This window comes from Anabrus simplex, chromosome 3 (assembly GCF_040414725.1).
Source record: "Anabrus simplex isolate iqAnaSimp1 chromosome 3, ASM4041472v1, whole genome shotgun sequence".
Taxonomy (NCBI): domain Eukaryota; kingdom Metazoa; phylum Arthropoda; class Insecta; order Orthoptera; family Tettigoniidae; genus Anabrus; species Anabrus simplex.
Window position 1 is genome coordinate 108,910,525 of NC_090267.1, and position 19,490 is coordinate 108,930,014.

Consider the following 19,490-nt stretch of genomic DNA (forward strand, 5'->3'; position numbering starts at 1 on the left):
TTATAATGAAGAGACGTTTCACGTACGGTAAACGAAGTTTACAGAAAATCAATAGTATAAGAGAAAATGGAGGAAACCCATTCTGGTTTTCCTATAAACCCCCGTCTATTGAAGGATTTTAAAATGATATGCATATCGAAACCTTTCCCGGGATGAGTATACTCTAAATATGAAGTTTGGTTGAGATCTATCCAGCCGTTTCGAAGTGATGGTGGAAAAACCATTCTGGTTTTCCTATAAACCCCCGGTCTATTCAAAGATTTTAAAATAATATGCATATCGAAACCTTCCCCGAGATGAGTATACTCTAGATATGAAGTTTAGTTGAGATCTATCCAGCCGTTTCAACGTGATGGTGGAAAAACCATTCTGGTTTTCCTATAAACCCCCCGAGTATTGAAAGATTTTAAAATGATATGCATATCGAAACCATCCCCGGGATGAGTTTACTCTAAATATGAAGTTTGGTTGAGATCTATCCAGCCGTTTCGACGTGATGGTGGAACAGACAAACAAACAGACAGACAAACAGACAAACAGACAAACAGACAAACAAACAGACACGAAACGTAAAAACCACCGATTCGGTCTTGAGTTGACCTAAAACGGATAAATATCTGAAAAATTGGCAAAACAAAAGAAATTACAGACAGCGGACCCCCTACAATTTTATTTATATAGATGGGCTAGAACAGGTCATTGACCCGTCTGTCTCAAAGTTCACTTTGACAGTATGAAAGTGACTGAAATATGCAACATGCTAGTAACATCACTCCTTATGCTAGTTGCTTTACGTCGCACCGACACAGATAGGTCTTATGGCGACGATGGGACTGGAAAGGCCTAGGAATGAGAAGGAAGCGGTCGTGGCCTTAATTAAGGTACAGCCCCAGCATTTGCCTGGTGTGAAAATGGGAAACCACGGAAAATTATCTTCAGGGCTGCCGACAGTGGGGTTCGAACCTACTGTCTCCCGAATACTGGATACTGGCCGCACTTAAGCGACTTCAGCTACTGAGTTCGGTTACCCCTTATGCAGCCAGTCCCTGCTGTGAACAGCGTGAAACTGTTACTCATACGGCTGGTTGGTGTGTCCGTTTCAACGGGCTTGGCAGATCGATATGTAATAACACTTTCTGGCTCGGTGCGGAAAGAAATGGGAAACAGCCTCAATCCCACATTCCTAGAACCTTAATGAAACCTAGGCTATCTATGATAGCTTATGTTGATGAATCAACCAGCTTTCGGCCTGAGAACTTACCACACATTAGATCAGTACCTGCAGCTCCATCCACACTGAAGTCAGAATTAGTATTTGGAAGAAATGGTGAAAATTTTGATGGAATCGATCGTTTCCCGACATTATCCTCCACGTACAAATTTACAAACTTTCTCGCTTTATTACCAAAGTTCCACCATTACATCTGTTCAGATAATGTGAGAGACCAGAAGAGTAGAGAGGTCTAGTACATATATCGTGTATACTTCCATGTAAGGGAATATTGCTGAAGTGGCAGAGAAATGAAAGCTTTGTATGCGATTGTATGGATAAATGTATGATGTACCGGTAGCTAATTCTTGAGTCTGTGTGCTGCTACAGTTAACGAGCAGATACAAACGAGGTGTTACGGTATAATGAGACACATATCAGCCAGCAGCCAATTACCGGCCAAAACTCTCTCTTTGAAACGAAAAGAGCAAATAGAGCTTCATGCTAGTGATGAAGGTAAAGGAAACTTCAGAATTGAATGTGCACCGGTATGAATGCCATATTGATATAGTTCAGAATACATGTATAAGAGTTTGTATACAGCTCACAAGATTAAAATAATTATGATGTCCCTGTAGCATTTAAAGTTGAAGCGTACATGAGCAGAAAGACTTCTTCAGTATGACAGTGTGATAAAGTTTAGAAAGGCCTTGATATAATTATGTCCTTCAACGACATTCTCTAAGATGTCCTAAAATACTCACCTCAATCATAAACTCCATATTAAAATATTTATTCATTTATGTACCTTATTTGGGAAATAAACATGACAAACAAAATATATATTAATGAACGTAGGGTTTCATGGTTTTGGTCATTTATTAAATAAATAAATAAATAAATAAATAAATAAATAAATAAATAAATAAATAAATAAATAAATAAATATTTTTATTTCTGGATTAAAGGCACTTTGTATTAACTTGACTAGTCGACTTTTATTGTTTTAAAGACCCTTTAATATAAAGTGGCTTTAATCCAGAAATAATAATATTTATTTCTTTTTTGTTTAATATATTACTTAAAATAATGTAGGCCTATAAAATAATTCTAAAGGAACACGTATACAAATCATGCAGAGAAATCAGAGAAATGAAGACAAAAATATAAAACAATTAATTTTATAGAATATGAATGACATATTTGAAGTATACAACGCTTTTATCATTACGGACTACTAACAAAGTGCGGAAGTTGTACAAAATCTTGACAAAAAATAGAATTGGGCCCTGATTGCTAAGCAAAATATCGATTACAATCACCAATCAACTAATGGCGCGCATTGTCGCAAGATCTGTTGATAGTAGAAAAGCTTCTTTTAGAAGTAGGTACACAACCCATTCCTTTCAGGAGTCCTTCAACGAATTCCTCTCTAGAACTTCCCATTTTCTTCTTTTCGAGAGTGCTCCTGTACGTGGGATTTTCGAAAAATTTCTTATTTGACTTTTCAAATGATTGAAGTTAGAGACTTTTACTCTACTTTAGCTTTTCTCATGACAACCCTTTTAGCGAATTTATCGGTTCAGGTACATTTTATTATTCCTTGCAGCATACACATTTCAAAGACATATATTCTGCTTTCATCCTGCTACAGGATAGTCCAACTCTCACAACCAGATAAAACAGTGCTTCAAACATGATATAAACAAAATTTTCCTAACATTCAGATTTAAATTGTTATTGACATTGTTTTCCATCATGAGCCTTGAGCGGTTTAAGAGCCATGTCGGGAAATCAGCATCAAACACAAACACACCCTTGGTTTCAACCAATGTCACTGTAGCCTACTTACTCTGGCGTGATCCTCTCAGCTCGAAGATCTGTATTCAAATACCTTTCCTGGCGAAGTTCTATTTTCCGATTTCTGCTCTCATGCCAGTTTTAAGCCCTGTACAGATTTAGGAATACATCATTGTAAAACCCATTTGAATTTGCACCTGAAGTGATCCGATTGGCTATTTCCAGCAGGCGATAAAATAAAGGCTAACTATGGCAGCTGTTGGCGGAGCTGTGGAGGATCAAACCAGTCTTCGGGCTGAATACCCAACATACACATACAAGTAAATTTGAATGCAATTCTCTTTAAGTCGCTGGGTCTTTATTGAGCTTTCATTATTTTCTAGTGTTTTCCCAGAAAGCCTGGTTGGCATCTAGGAAGCAATTTATCCAGTCAGTGTGAACAACTTACTTCGGGAGTACAAAGGCTTGGCAGCCTTGAACTCCCGCCCTTCAGTCCAACGAACGTTGGTACTAATATGACGTCCTCTTGTTTCAGCATGAAGTGTGTATGCCTGGCTCTCTTCGCGGCCCTTTCTCTGCTGCTCGCCTGTTCTCCACGTGGCAGCCTTGCACTCCCACCTTGCAGTCCTGCCAACCTTGAAGATGCACCCCTAAGGCTCCGCGAGATGTGTGCTGCCCTTTACAAGCTCTCCAACGCAATGCAAGTCTACATGGATGATAACAAAGGTATACATTATTGCGATTCTGTGAATTCCTTAACAACATTATGTGCATTATTATACTTATAGGAATTTTTATAATTATATTATATATTTTAGCACCGAGCAAGTGGCCGTGTGGTTTGAGTAAGGTAGCTATCAGCTTACGTTCGGGAGATAGTGGGTTCGAACCCACTATCGGCAGCCCTGAATAATGCTTCCCGTGCTTTACCATTTTCATACCAGGAAAATTCTGGGGCTGTACCTTAATTAAGGGCATGGACCATTACTTTCCACCCCTAGCTCTTTCCTCCCATCGTCACCATAAAGCCTATGTAGGTTGGTGCGACGTAAAGCAAATTATTAAGACAAAAATAGCATAACACATGATGTCATGAGTTGTAAATTTTATTACAGATCCATATTGATGGCATAACAGTGAAAATTATAGAATGAGGTTTAATATTGTACCCTTTAAGGCCCTTAGAAGGATGCGTTATAGTAATTTAAAACTAATGTCTAAAATGAATAAACTCTATTTAAATGTATAGGTTTAATGATAATTCGAAAAGAAATATGAAAACTTGTGACATTTCACAACTGCTGACCAACGAACTCGTGCCTGTCCATTAGGAACAAACAATTAATAACAACGATGATGAGAGACACTGGCTTTGGAGACCTTAACTCAATTGCTTGAGGGGCATCCTTACTAGAAACCACCGTCTTAATTTAAGAATAAAACATATCTGGAGATCCCTAAGATCGGCTTCCATGTGAGACTGCATGTACCGCCATAATGATTCGTGATAATCCAGCCAACGTAACACGAACTCTGGACTCATGGTATAATTAAGACGGTCCAGTCGGTCTGTGCCACACAGTGGTTGTACAGCATGGATCCTTCATTGAATCGATGTGAACTGCGACTATGTCATGGACCGACGTCTCACTCTGTGATTTACGATAAAGTCATTATAGGCGATGACCGCAAGAATAATGATGCTATAATGGCAGATGGCCCTAATCTAAGTCACCGAGGTTGATAACCCCATAACCCCATAACCAACCAAATTTCTAGGCTGAAGGCTGAACACAGTTAAGTTAAAGTAGTTGATGACCAAGGCGCACACGTTAGTAAATTCCCCAGCTCACCTCGTGCTCAATTAATCAAAATAAAAAAATACAAGAACAACAACAACAACAACAAACGCTCACAACACATGTATCAGTCACGTCCCTTGCTATCGGACCTGTCCCCTTAATCGGTACGTTAATAAATTGAATTTTCCCAGCAAATAAAACTAAGATTTACAGAATACAGTTTCAAGTTAGTCAACTTGGTTTTAAGCTAATTCTCAAAATACGGTTTCACTGGATTTAATAAATTAATAAATGAAGTCATCTCATAATTGTGTTTAACCACAAATTTATCTATCCTGGACGAAGTGATTTCTTTAAACTCCCTGACTGTTTCAATTAAATTTACGTTATCACTTGGACATGTTTACCAGAAACATTCCTCTAAAAGAACACATTTAATTTATTGTTTATTCACATAGCTTTCTTGTTTCGGAGCTGGAACACGAAAGACATGGTCATAACTACCGGTACCATTTGTTTATTTCATGATGTCACTCAACAATTTTACGTTATAACACTAATAATTATTAAGAAACTAGCTTGGATAATCCTAACCTTAAATGCTATAATCTGCATACATTTTCACACAACGTCTACGGTTATCCCTTGGACTAATTCCAGTACCTCCTTCTGGTATGAGTTCATGCTGATGAGATTCGTGTTGGAATGCACCTCACCCAAGCTACTGAACCCCCATGTGCTCCACAGGCATGACCTCATACCACACGAACCTACACTAGTGCCTTGAAAACCAACGACAAAAACACCTCATCCATCACGAACCCTATGGATTGACAAGCTATCGTGACATTCATATAAAATAATCGCAGGACCTTGGACAATCCTCAATAACACGAAGCAACATTACTATAGATTCTCAAATTTTGACACCCCTGGAATGGTTATTTACAACATAACACAACATCGTATCATTTCCGTCGCACCTATAATAAATCTCAAGTTCTCTACCAAACGATTCTCTTCTTAAGTAATGAAATCTATTTCCAAACATTTATTATAAATGACAAAAAATCTCAGTTACAATTCCTTACTGACAAATGAGTTGGCTAGCTCGCCGAAACAGATAGTTTACAACCTGGAAGGAAGACCCTTCTCTCATGACTTCTATGAAAGCAAACACGTTAACTCTTCTAACTGTATCAAAAATGAAATCTCGCCTCGTTGACAACTGGCGTGAAAGACAATACTTAACCATCACAGAATATGGGAAACGATTTTATTTAAAACGTCACTTGAAATGTTCCTAGCCACCACGGTTTCACATGGGATCCTAACTCTGGAATGACCCCATTCCCATATCATTAAAATACGCAAATGAATCCTCGGGTTCCCTACAATAAAAAATCCCGGCAGCACATATTTCTTCAACACTACAGGATTTCAACCATCTGAGCCATATTTCCTCTTAACTCTGCAAGACTTGAACCACTCGCTACCTGAAATTGTCTACATGACAATAATACGGAATATCTCTCCACTATGTTGTTACATAAAACAATCAGTGACAAACTAACCATTTCTCCTCACATATCTGAGTCTGACAAGAAAATATTTTAAAACCGAAACTCACAATTTGACTTATACACTTTGTACCGTTATTTTCTCCTCATCAATTCTACACATATTTTATTAGACCTTTGAAATAACACTTCCCTTCCACAAATCACACGCCAGTTTCGCCTCGTACATTCCTCGACGAATTCTACAGCTCCTGATCACATTACGGCACGTTCTCTGCGCGACCGCTCTAACTGGTAAACCATGGTTTATACTTACGAGGATTGCATTTTTACACTGAACAAAATTTCGTGATAAATTAATCTCTTAACTTGGGCAAACAACAAAAATATGAGTAAACGTATAGAAGTGTTACTCCGTTCTACACATTATATTCGTTTTGAAACCATCAAATCTATTACTGTACAGCATTTCACACGCTAGTTTCGTGGCTCTACCGATTATCCAAGAAACAGAAAATGACATTTCGTCGTATCTTCTGGCATTCTCACGAAATAAAAAGGGTGAGCAAAGTTCGTCTCAGATACACACATAAAATGGTGACATAATGAAATAAACAAACTCACTTTACAAAGGGTAGCTTACTTACTTCAAAGTCGTACGTGGCCTTGAATCCTTACAGGCCCAGCAGCCTCTCTCAATCTTTTATCTAGCAATCCCAACAGATAGTGGCTTTACGAAACATACTCTTCCTTTCTGCAGGATTCCTCTCCTAGGTACAATGTTCTATAGCTTATATTATATCATTCATCTGAAAATAATGACATATTAAAAATATAAATGCCCTTCACACGTTTCTTCCTTGCACGGACCGAACACGTTTGTCAAACCACCGATCCGCACACGCAATACGTTATGTTACCACAATAATATTTTCAGATTCAACTGTAGGATTTCGGCATTAGAATGACCGTCTTTTGCCTGAATCTGAATCTGGATGATGACTCCAGATTTTGGAATACCATCGATTTACCTTCTAACCTATCTCCATTTGGAGATGATGTTATAGCCATCTTCCCTTTTGAGACTTGGTCTTTCCAATAACTTTGCAATGTTATTCTGAAATGCGTGGAGTCGCCTCAAATTCACTGGACACAATGGGCGATTGCAAATGCCGCGGGCTGGTTTTATATTTTTTTCCCACTCCCATGTCATCTGCGTTTACCGCCAAAAGTTTACTAACACAGTTTTTCCTTATAGAAAATATAATTATGGCTGATTCTGAAATAACATATAATTGTTTAGCAGCGGCGCTGATGATAAGAATTAAAGGTTTCCCTTAATAAATTTGAGTCTTTAAATTAACTCATAAGCTAGGCACTCTATTTTGGTCGACGTAACAGAGTTTAAACAAACAGGCGCGTCCTTTCGGCAATTTTACTTCATGGGACACTTATGGCCTAAATTCTTTACCACTAACGACCAAATTGTTTCATTTACGACCTCTTGACTTTTACCACGGCGGTTTCGTCGCCAATTCTTCTTAGAACAAAATTTCAGCAAAAATAATCCCGCGCCAAATTACTTTGTATCCCTGCACATTAAACACTTGTGGGTGACGTAATTTCTGTTGCGTGAGATTGAGAATTATCCCACCTGTTCTCCACGTGTCGCCTCTGGTCAGAAATAAAAATGTAACTAGGGCTCCTCAAGACCTGGCGCGCTGAAATTATTTGGTGCCTCATGTAATGAATTTAGGACTCTGGCTCCTTATGACTCAAAGGTCATGGGTTGAATATTAATATTAATGTACTAACAAGACACTAGACCCTGCTACGAACTAAGGCACATTTATTTCGAAATGGACATGTTTCAACCAATTTTATTCACACTACGACAAAACTGGGTTAGCCATTTACAACTGACTCATGTCAAAGTGGAAGAGGATGTATTATTTTAAAAAATAAAATAAAAGAACAATGCAAGTGAAGGGAACTGAAACATTACTATTTTAATATGTCATCACACACATTTTATCATTAATATAAAAAGTTGTACGTTGTCTTAGAATAAGTAATGTATTAAATTGGTGTATGTGTTATTTTATCTTTTTAATGTTCGTGTTCTTGTTAATGTTCTTCAACAGAAGATGATCTCTATGAGATGTATTTTAGTGTGAATACGTACATTTAAAGAAATGAAGTATTGATTAGGTGGGAAATCTCAACATATAATTGTAACTCATGATGTCCAATGACTTTGGAACTTGCAGAATTTGTTATTAAAATATTTGAGGAACTAGGCTTTAACAAATCAGACGCAGTCATAATCAGTAAATAGTAGTTTAAGTGGGGGAGAAATTGAGCATAACCTAATGAACGCTACAGGCGTGAGGATCATTTTTGGTTCGAAATGCATCAAGTATCTGAGCGTCAAGTTCGCAGACACTATCATATTGGAGCCCAAGACATTAATAAAATAACTGGAGGAGAAACAGGAATCTCTGGCTTCATCTCTGTGGCTTCACCCAAATCAGAATATCATCGTCTTGAATTCATTAGCTGGCCCCACTGTAATCTACTCCTCCTGAGAATATTTTTTGACGATTTCTCAGTGACGTCGACAGAATGATTAAGCGTACCTTACAAGAGATTGTGTTATCACTAGCATAAAAACCAGATACAATCCTATACACTGCTTAATTTTTCAAATCATCAGAGGAAAGTGCCAAGTAGTCTGTAGAAGAACGACAGTAGCAATATACGATGCGCAGCAGCCAATGAGCACGTCAAAGCAAAGATAAATCTGCTAGAAAAAGACGTAAAATGCTTTGTGTCACTACCTTCCCACCAGTTTGCAGTCACAAGAAAGTCTCTTCAACAAGAAATCTTTCAATGCACGAGAATATAAAATCTGATATCAACTAAGTCAGAAATATCAGTATTTCTGTCTTTTACGTAACCTACCCATCAGCTCGATAGTGATCCATTTTTCTGCTTGTAACATTTTGGTAACACTACTCCATTGTCGCAGGTGGGCTGAGTGGCTCAGACGGTTGAGGCGCTGGCCTTCTGACTCTAACTTGGTAGGTTCGAACCTGTCTCAGTCCGGTAGTATTTGAAGGTGCTTAAATACGTCAGCCTCGTGTCGGTAGATTTACTTGGCAAGTAAAGTAACTCGTGCGGGACAACACCCCGGCACCTCGGCGTCTCAGAAAACCGTCAAAAGAAGTAGTTAGTGGGACGTAAAGCCAATAAAATTAAAGTTATCCTTCGTCGGAAATCATCCAGAAGAAATCGTGCTGCTTTCCTTTGAATTCTTTCCAGTTCTCGTACCAAGTCGTCCTGGTGAGGGTATCGATACACTGGAGCAATGCTCTAACTGCGGTCTTAGCAGAGACTTATACTTCCCCTCCTTTACATCCTTACTACAATCCCTAAATACTCTCATAACCATGTGAAGAGATCTGTAAACTTTCTTAGAAACCTCGTTAATATGATTTCTCCAATGAAGATCATACCTTATATTAAGACCTGGGTACTTACAGTGATCCCCATGAGGTACTATCACCCCATAACCATAATAATGTCCGCCTCCATAGCGTAACGGTTATTGTTATTAGGTGCCATCCTCGGGGTCCGGGTTCGATTCCTGGTACTGCCAGTAATTTAAGAATGGCAGGAGTGCTGGTATGTGGTTGAAATGGTACATGCAGCTGACCTGAAAAGATCTGCACCACCTCGGGATGAGAATACGAGTTTCTTTTAACATAATAATTATAACTAAGAGGACTTTTCCTTTTAGCGAAACTTACAACTTGACTTTTCATCCTTTTTACGTTCATGCCATTGTCTGCTGTCCATCTCGCACTGCTACGTGGAATGAAAGGCTGGATTTAAAGCCTGGTTTTGTGCGAGAAACAGGAAGCGTTTGATGTTTGGATTATCGAAGGATGTTACGTATCGCGCGAGATTACAGGTGCAACCACAATTTTAGCAGCCCAGCAGATGGTTCTCCTTGGTCACCTATTTTCACAGCAGGAAAATGTTGAGAATGTATCTCAATTAAGACCATGGTCGTAGCCATCCCAATCCTAGCCCATTTCTATCCCTCCGTGGCCAGTAAGTTGTTCGACGTTAAACTACTAGCCAAAAACATTAGAAAGAATATCTCACATCATTGTTTAAGTCTCCCTGCAGTCTTGCAACTCATTTATAACTGTATAGATTATAATATCATCCGCAGAAAGCCTTATCCGTGATTCGAGTGTGGGAAAGAGTATCTCTTGACCATTCGCATCGTAATATACTGGTCTAAGTTTCGGTTACTGAGTAGATTCTTCATTTAACTCAGCCCTAATCTTGATCCCTTCGCTGTATTTCTAGAAAATAGAACTCAGATAGTTGATGAAGCTTTATATGGTCCTGTAATTATTAAGAGTGTGGTCCCGCAGGACAGTATTATTGGACCTTTATGTTTTCTTATGTATATAAATGGCATGGGTAAGGAACTGTCCAAACTTTGGGCTGGTAAGACTTGAGAGTAAGGCATGCGGTATGTTTCAAGCTGTCAGTGGAGAGTTGGCGTGGAATGACATAAGTAGACGAATAGTCTAGAGCGGAGCTTTAAGTAACTTGAAAATATGAAAATAAAGTTGGAATCTAAGAATAAAAATCGGGGCAAATATTAATTTATAGAACTAGGAGTAAGGGATTGGAATAAATTATCAAGGGGAATGTTTCATAAATTTCCAAGTTATTTGAAATTTTTTAGGAAAAGCTAACTTACTGATGTGGAATCTTCCACCTCGGCAACTACCCTAAACGCAGATCATCGGTGATCGATTGATGATTGATGGATTACTTTCAAAATTCTTTCCACTAGGTAAAAATGGATAAATTCCGCGGTGACATATCTCGAGATATGGAGGATGTAGAACAACTATAGTTGGCGAATATTTACTCGAAATAGGCTTTCAACATATTAGGTCGTGTTCACTACATACACGCTACAATGTGATGGCGTTAGTGCCAGACCTACAGCTTAGATGCTTTAATAATAGCTAAGACACCACTGGTGACCGGTTGGCCATTTTTGTTCTGTATTTAACATCCTTCAGTATATACTGAACACGATCTAAAACTTTGAAAGTCAATTTTTAGTACTGTATTTCGTGTTTGGGGCCGGCCTTGCGGTGTAGGGGTAGTGTGACTACCTCTTACTCGAAGGCCCCGGGTTCGATTCCTGCCCAAGTCAGGGAGTTTTACCGGGATTTGGGGACTGGTTCGAGGTCAGGAGCTATCTGACGGTGAGATGGTGGCTCCGGTCAAGAAAGCGAAGAATAACGGCCGAAAGGATTCTTCGTGCTGACCACACGACATCTCGTAATCCGCAGGCCTTCGGGCTGAGTAGCGGTTACTTGGTAGGCCATGGCCTTTCGGGGCTGTTGCGCCATGGGGATTGGTTTTATAGTTGGTGTTTGTGAGGAAATTGTATTTTAATGATAGAGAAATATGTGGTTAAGCAAGGTAATTTACATATTTATTTATTTATTTATTTATTTATTTATTTATTTATTTATTTATTTATTTATTTATTTATTTATTTATTTATTTACCTTTTGCTTGTCGTAGTTAAGGCTATAAAGCCTTCTCTTACACTAAACCAAGGTTAAAGACTACATGAAACTGATACAATTAAAGTAACTAGGGAATAATTTTAAAAATTGACACATAAGTTAAAGGTAACTGTACAGAAGTACGAATTCGATGATGTTAAGAAGAAGGAGAAGGAGAAGAAGAATGATAGTCGTTATTCCAATTTAACAGTAATAACAGTCAAAGTTTAAATGGACAGTAAATATTCGATGGTTACGTTGTTCAGAGGTCAAAAAACCCAGTGATACCCATCACCTATTATATATGGAATACAAGGCACAAGTCTGAATATATTCCAAGAGAACACCTGTGGCGTAACTGTATCCTAAATTCAGACTAAACCCTAGAACTTACTGCAGTGTTTCCATGCTAAACTATTCATTGTCCGCCTCTGTGAAGTTCTGGTTGGTATGATTGGCTTCCATCACCGGAGGACGGGGTTCGATTCCCTGATCTGCCATGAAATTTGAAAAATGGTAAGACCGGAGGGCTGGAACGGGGTCTATTCAACGTCGGGATGTCAACTGAGTAGAGGAGGTTTCGATTCCCACGTCAGCCATTCTCGAAATGGTTTTCCGTGGTTTTCCACTTCTCCTCCATGCAAATACCGATGGTACCTAACTTAAGGCTACGGCCGGTTCCTTCCAACTTCCTTGTCTATCCTTTCCAATCTTTCCCTTCCCCCACAAGGCCCCTGCTCAGCATAGCAGGTGAGGCCGTCTGGGTGAGGCACTGGTCCTCCTTTCCAGTTATATCCCGCCGACCTAGAGTATCAAGCTCCAGGACAATGCCCTTGAGGCGGTAGAGGTAGAATCCCTCGCTGAGACGGAAGGAGAAACATCCCTGGACTGTAAACGTATTAAGAAAGAAAAAAAAAAGAAAAAAAAAAAGAAGGAAAGAACGAAATAAAGAAAGAAAAATATTCATTATCTATGTTAAATATATATTATTGGATTTCCTAGAATTAAAACGTCTCGGTATTTATTGCTAGATTACCTGCATTGTTAATTTCTATACCGGTTTCGTGGCTAAATTGTTAGCATGCTGGCCTCTTGTCCAGAGGGTCGTGGGTTCGATTCCCGGTTGGGTCGGGGATTTTAACCCTCATTGGTCAATTCCGATGGCTCGGGGTCTGAATGTACGTGCCGTTGTCATCCTTAGAACGGCGTCACCTAAAAAGACCTTCGTCAGGCCTGTTCGCAGGCCAAACCCCATTAATTAGGATTTCTTTACAGCTGTATTATTCATCCATGAAGAGCATTTCTTGTGACAAAATTAGTTCACAGTTCAAGGATTTTCACAAATTAATATCTAGTTCCATTCAAATCTCAATTTGTAAGGAGATAATCGTTCGTTCACGCAGGAGACTTGAAATCGTTCTGGCTCCAGGTTGCAGAAATATTGAGTTCTTTTCAAATGAATTAAGGAATACATTATTCCAGTAAAGAAATACAGATTTCTCACGTATCGTATAGTGATTATGGATAAGAAAAGTCAGAGAAAAAGTAGATTTATTATTCGACAGTATCTACTGCTGTGATTCTTATTTCTATTTTTGCTATTATTATTATTATTATTATTATTATTATTATTATTATTATTATTATTATTATTATTATTATTATTATTATTATTATTATTATTATTATTATTATTTTCCTGGCCATATCTGTGCCTTTCAATTATTAACTTCTAAATTTATTTGAGGTAAGCAAGCACGTGCTAATACTGTAGACATCTCTTTCTTTACCAGATTTTTTTTGTACCCCTTCCTACGGTGAAGCGGATTTAATATATTCCAGGTCACCATTATTTTTCTCTTCCTCTGCTCGGTTACTCGATGTCGAAGGAACGATGTACGAGGAAGGATTCATGTTACCCCTTCATATGGCGTTACCAGAGAAACTACTTCTCTTGAAGTTTCTCGCTGATTGAGGTTCATCGCAGATGTTCATTTCGGGGCCGATCCTTCAAAGTGATGCAAGCAGCAGACCATTGCATCATTCGCATCACGGTCACATGCAGTTGATGACCATGCTTCGTTTCTCTCGTGCATCTACATTATTTCATATCATCTTCAGCGCATCTTTCCATTTAGTACAATTAAGCGCGCTGTATTTTCTTACCAGTTGGTTAGAATGGGTGAAGTCCTGATGGAGGCTGATACTTTTTTCTTTCTGACTTAGTTGGCAACAGTTTTTGTATTTCCGTGCCTTTAGAGAGTTCTTATTGTAGAGACTTCTGTATGACTGCAAATTGGGGGAAGATAAGAAATATTGAATAGTGACACAACGCACACCTCCCTCTTCAATTTAAACATCTGTCTGTAGCACAAAATTCCACTCAGCACATGCCATTTCATCCAATCGACGAGATCTAACATCAGCATATGACGTGGCATCAGTAATGACGACGGATGTCATTTATTTGAATTTATCTGTCATCGTTAGTGGTTTATCCATCCAGGAAAACAGTAGACCCTATACTGTAGTCCAAATTGTACGGGATCCGCGAAGTTTCTTCGACTGATTTTCAGTGCTCTTCATTATATCTAGAAGACTCCCTATTGTTTTTGTTTAACATTTGAAAGTTTCGTAGCAATGGCTGATGAATTGTTATATCTGGTTAACATTACTGAAAGTTCCCTCCTTTAATAGACTGGTGGTCTTCAAAATATTGTTAAGCAGAACAGAAGGACATATCATGAAGTCCTAAGACCTGGCAAAAGTCATCTAGCGTTGGAGAAAATTCAACTTGCTGCAAACAAACAAACAAACAAATGAACGAACAAACAAACTTGTGATAAATATATGTAATAAATGCTTAGGACCCAAGATGACTTTTGCTCAGCCACCTGGCCTAGAATGTCACGTGGTCAGCTTGACGGCAACCTCGATTGCTCTTCTGCACTTTCTTTAACAGGTTACGTTTTTGCATTTATGAGGCTGAAATAACCCCGCATTAATTTTTTTGTTTTTCGAATTGGGCCTAAATGGACTGTGGGTTAACAACCCATCTCATTTTCAGTGTGTTTTGTTCGTCTGACGGCTTTGATATCCTGCCAGTATCTCTTGAGTCCATCGATCAGCGCTTTCTTCCGCTCCTCTAGTAAAGGGCCTCCCGTGTTCTGTGTTCTGTCTCTACAATAAAACCCTGATTGCTTTTCACCATCCTTCTGAAACCTTGACATTGATTTTATCCTTCGTAATGGCCACCTATCATAGAACTTTCTCACACTATTGGAACCCTCTCAACTTAGATGTCTTTGGTTTGGGAATATTCCAGATTTTCTTTGCGACCCGGTCATTATGCATACGGAAGATGTGCCCATAAAACAGCAATCTTATCTTTCTAATTGTTGTTCTTTTTGGTTCCATCTTGCTGTATAATTGTTTATTGGATTTCAGGCGAACATGCCCGTCAACCCATCTGTTGCCCAAGATCTTCCGTACGGTTATGAAAACGTAGTCACCTCCTTTTTCCAAAATGAAGGGGAGTTCGAGAGGGTGAAGCACTCTCTATCCTCGCTTTACAGATTTGTAATTTATAGATAGACAGAAAAGAATTTACATTTTAAAAAGGTAGGTTACATACTAAAGGTTTCGAACCCTCCCCGAGAGTTAAACTGCTGAGCTAGCAAGAAATGAAGATGTTAACAGGCCATTACCTTGTAGATGAACTGCTGCTTGAAGAAAGAGGCGCTTCCTGCCCCCTGCTACATATTCACACACTAAGAAAGATGTTACTGAAGTGGCACCGAGACAAGAAAATCAGCAGTTTTTATACCCTCGTGGAACATTCGAGACCTTTCAGGAATGAGTAGACACACCCTGTCGTTTTTATTGGATAACAGCAAAAACTAATACACAAGACGAGGAAGAAACACCTTATTGGTGGAAAATTAATTACATAAATTCCTGATTGGTTACATTCAAAACAGGTGGAAAGAAAGGATTTATATTGCCAACCCACAAACCACAGAACAAAATTTAGTAAAAACAAAACTTAAAAATACCATATTTCTTCAGGAGAATCCATTCCTTTACACCAGAGTGCGTTATCATAGTTTTTGGTAGAGACATCTGTTAGAGAATGTCCCAACTTCTTGATACGGAGCAAACAAACACAAATCGAAATAGACACAGTTCAGAACACTTCAAAATTACCAAATTTACAGTAGTGACATCTTCCGAAAAACCGTTGAGTTAATTCAGTTTGTTAAAGTTCAGGCTTTCTCCTGTAGAGGAGTTTCAACTGGCGCAATATTTGAATTAGCGACAGGGAGATGGACTATCCCCACTACTATTCAATTTAGTTTTGGAAAAAGTGATTCGTGAATGGAGAAAAGAAACTAAAGGTATAAACATTGGCAGACTTCTTAAAGACAAAATTCACCTTGACTGCTTAGCTTTCGCAGATGACCTTGCGATCCTTTCGAACAACAGACAAGAAGCAATCCAATCCATAGAAAAATTGAATGAAATAGCCGCAAAAACCGGACTTCAAATTTCATTTGAAAAGACGCAGTTTATGGAAGGAACTAAATCAAGATTCGACAATCAGCCATTAATCACCAATTGTGGAATAATTTCCCAAGTAGACAAATTCAAGTATCTAGGTGAAATTATTCAGCCAGCAGGGTTAAATCAGGAAGCTAACAAAGAAAGAACTGCTAAACTGCAAAGGGCTTACAAAATCACATGGAACAGATACAACAAAAGATGTATATCAAAAAATGCAAAATTACGACACTACAATACAGTCATCAAACCAGAGGCACTTTATGCATCTGAAACACTGATCATTGGCGGCAGGTCACAAATGAAAAGCATTGAGAAACAAGAGAGGAAAATTCTCAGAAAAATCCTAGGACCAAAGTTCGAAAATGGAATTTGGATGAAAAAGAAACCACACGAAATTTTTCAATTCACAGAAAAAATCACAGATACCATCAGAAAGAGACGACTAAAATTCTACGGACACCTACACAGAATGGATAACAACAGGCTGACAAAGAAAATTCTAAATCTAGCTCTAACCCTGAAAATCCGCAACAATTGGTTAGCAGAAATACATGAAGATCTACAAGAAATGGGTATCGAGGACGAAACCATTCAAGATAGAATGAAATTTAGAAGCTTAGTAAACAAACATAAATTTGCAGAGAAACCAACAAGAAAAAATACAGGCTGGACAGAAACACGCAGAAAGGAACACAGTGAACAAATGAAGAGATATTGGGAAGAAAAGAAGAAGAAACATTGTGCAAAATAAGTTCAAACGCGCTCCACAGCTGGGCACAACGAATCAAAATAATAATAATAATAATAATAATAATAATAATAATAATAATAATAATAATAATAATAATATATTATTGTGATTATTATTAATGACTCTTTTTCTTAACATTTAAAATATAGTTAAACGTCACTTTTAATACTATAGCTAATCATTTAATCTGGCGAATATGATCAATGAACAGTTTAAATTCACAACACTGAATACGTTTTAAAACGTCAGATATTTCAAAATGATCATCGGCGATTTCTAAAGAACATTATAGGTCATTCACATGTCATAATCTTTTAAGGAAGAATTGCACACAAAATGTTATCAATTTCCTAGTTGGGAAGTAACTGGGTAAAAGTAATCGGATTACTTGTAACGATAACGTTTACAAAATACCTGTATCGTTACTTTTTCCACAAAGTCTACTTGTAATTTACTTCTTGAAATAAAATTGTGCCGGGCGGAGTAGCTTGGTCGGTACAGCGCTGGCCTTCTGACCCCAACTTGGCAGGTTTGATCCTGGCTCAGTCAGGTGGTATTTGAAGGTGCTCAAATACGTCAGCCTCGTATCGGTAGATTTAGAGGCACGTAAAGGAACTCATGCGGGACTACATTTCGGCATCTCGGTGTCTCCGAAAATCGTAATAGTAGTTAGTGGGACGTAAAGCAAATAACATTATTATTAGTAGGCCAGATTTACTGGCAAGTTAAAAACTCCTGTAGAACAAAATTCCGGCAACTCGGCGTCTCCGAAAACCGTAAATGTACTTATTGGGATCTAAAACAAATAACATTATTATGTATGAATTTATTAATTGAAGATAAAAAGTATTTTCTATACTTTCAACCTACCACCAGTGTGCCATTATCGAATCAGATAAGACAGGCGTGATCATGACATAATCGAAGAACAGAGCAAATCGTGCGTCCGCTGACTACGTAAGCCTACAAGGCTATATTCCTCAGCTCCATTTGTGCTTGTACCGGTCTGTCACTGGACCGGCAACGTGTCACTGCTCCAGTCCTGTCACAGGAGCAGTTGGAGCAGTGACACATTATTTCTGGACCGTCACACCTCTAGCGGTGATTCCCATGCTGTTGCTTCGCTGTGTCACGGGAAGTCATAAGTCAACGGGAGGCAGATAAGCAGGGCGCGCCTGCCTGTCGATGAGAGAAACTCAGTGTACTTCCTCTTAAAACAATAATCACCATCACCACCTCCACCTTATGGGCATAATCTCGGCTCAGTCCACTGGTATTTGAAAGTGTTCAAATGCAACCTCCTCGTATCGGCAGACCTACTAAACCAGAGCTGTGAAAGTGCTTCCAGGAGAAAGTTTAGGTAGTGACCACACGTTGCTAGTAACCGTCTTAGAAAACATCAGGGTAAAAAAAGATAAATACCAGGCGTAAACAAAAGGTAAACTAGATAAGTGTTCTGAACACCAGATGAAATTTAGAGACAAATTACCCAAATGTGAAGTTGGAACAACTGAAGAAGAATGGCTTGGATTTAAGAAAATCCTGATGGCCACTGCAGTTAATATTGTTGGCAAAACAAGTAGCAGAGTAAGAGAGAAAGAAACCTCGCGGTGGAATGTGACTGTCCGAATAGCAATAAAGGAGGGAAGTGAAATGATGAAACTAAGAGATAGAGAATGCCAGAATGGCAAGAAATGAAGATAAATTAGAACAATTCAGTCAGCTGTATGCAGATATCAACTTAAAGTGAAAAGAATAATTCCTAATGACAAATAGAAAACCTGTATAGAATTCGCACAGAAACGAGAAGAGAACAGCGAGAACAACAAGAAACTGTTATATCAAGTGGTGATAAGCAAGAAAAGCAACTACGAAGGAATGTAGACCCTGGAGAAAAATGATGGAAACATCACTTGGCATGACAAAGAGATAAGGGACGAGATGAGACAATATTTTGTAAAATTATATAATGATGAATATTTTACTATCAAACAAGAGGAGACCAGGGCGAAAGAAACTATTCAAAATGTGGAGCCTCCTATAACAGGGATGGAAAGGAAACATGCCCTAGAGAATATGTATAAAGTCACGGCAACAGGCATAGATGAGGTAAGCGCTGACATGATATAACCCGCTGGAGTGCAAGGATTGCACGGGTCATTTAGAATCCTAAATGCTATTTGGAAAAGGGAAAACTACCCGAAGACTGGATTAAAGGAGTAATCGTCG

At 38.5% G+C, this 19,490-nt stretch overlaps 1 protein-coding gene across 2 annotated transcripts in view; it reads left to right on the forward strand.

Moving 5' to 3' along the window:
- The window catches only part of Ms (Myosuppressin), a 330,651-nt gene that overhangs the window by 249,606 nt on the left and 61,555 nt on the right, over positions 1-19,490 (forward strand). For both annotated transcript variants that reach the window (XM_067144182.2, XM_067144183.2), the window contains exon 2: positions 3,546-3,736. In XM_067144182.2, coding sequence (XP_067000283.1) covers positions 3,547-3,736 — 190 coding nt within the window. In that variant the 5' untranslated portion in view covers position 3,546. The remainder of the gene's footprint in view (positions 1-3,545; positions 3,737-19,490) is intronic.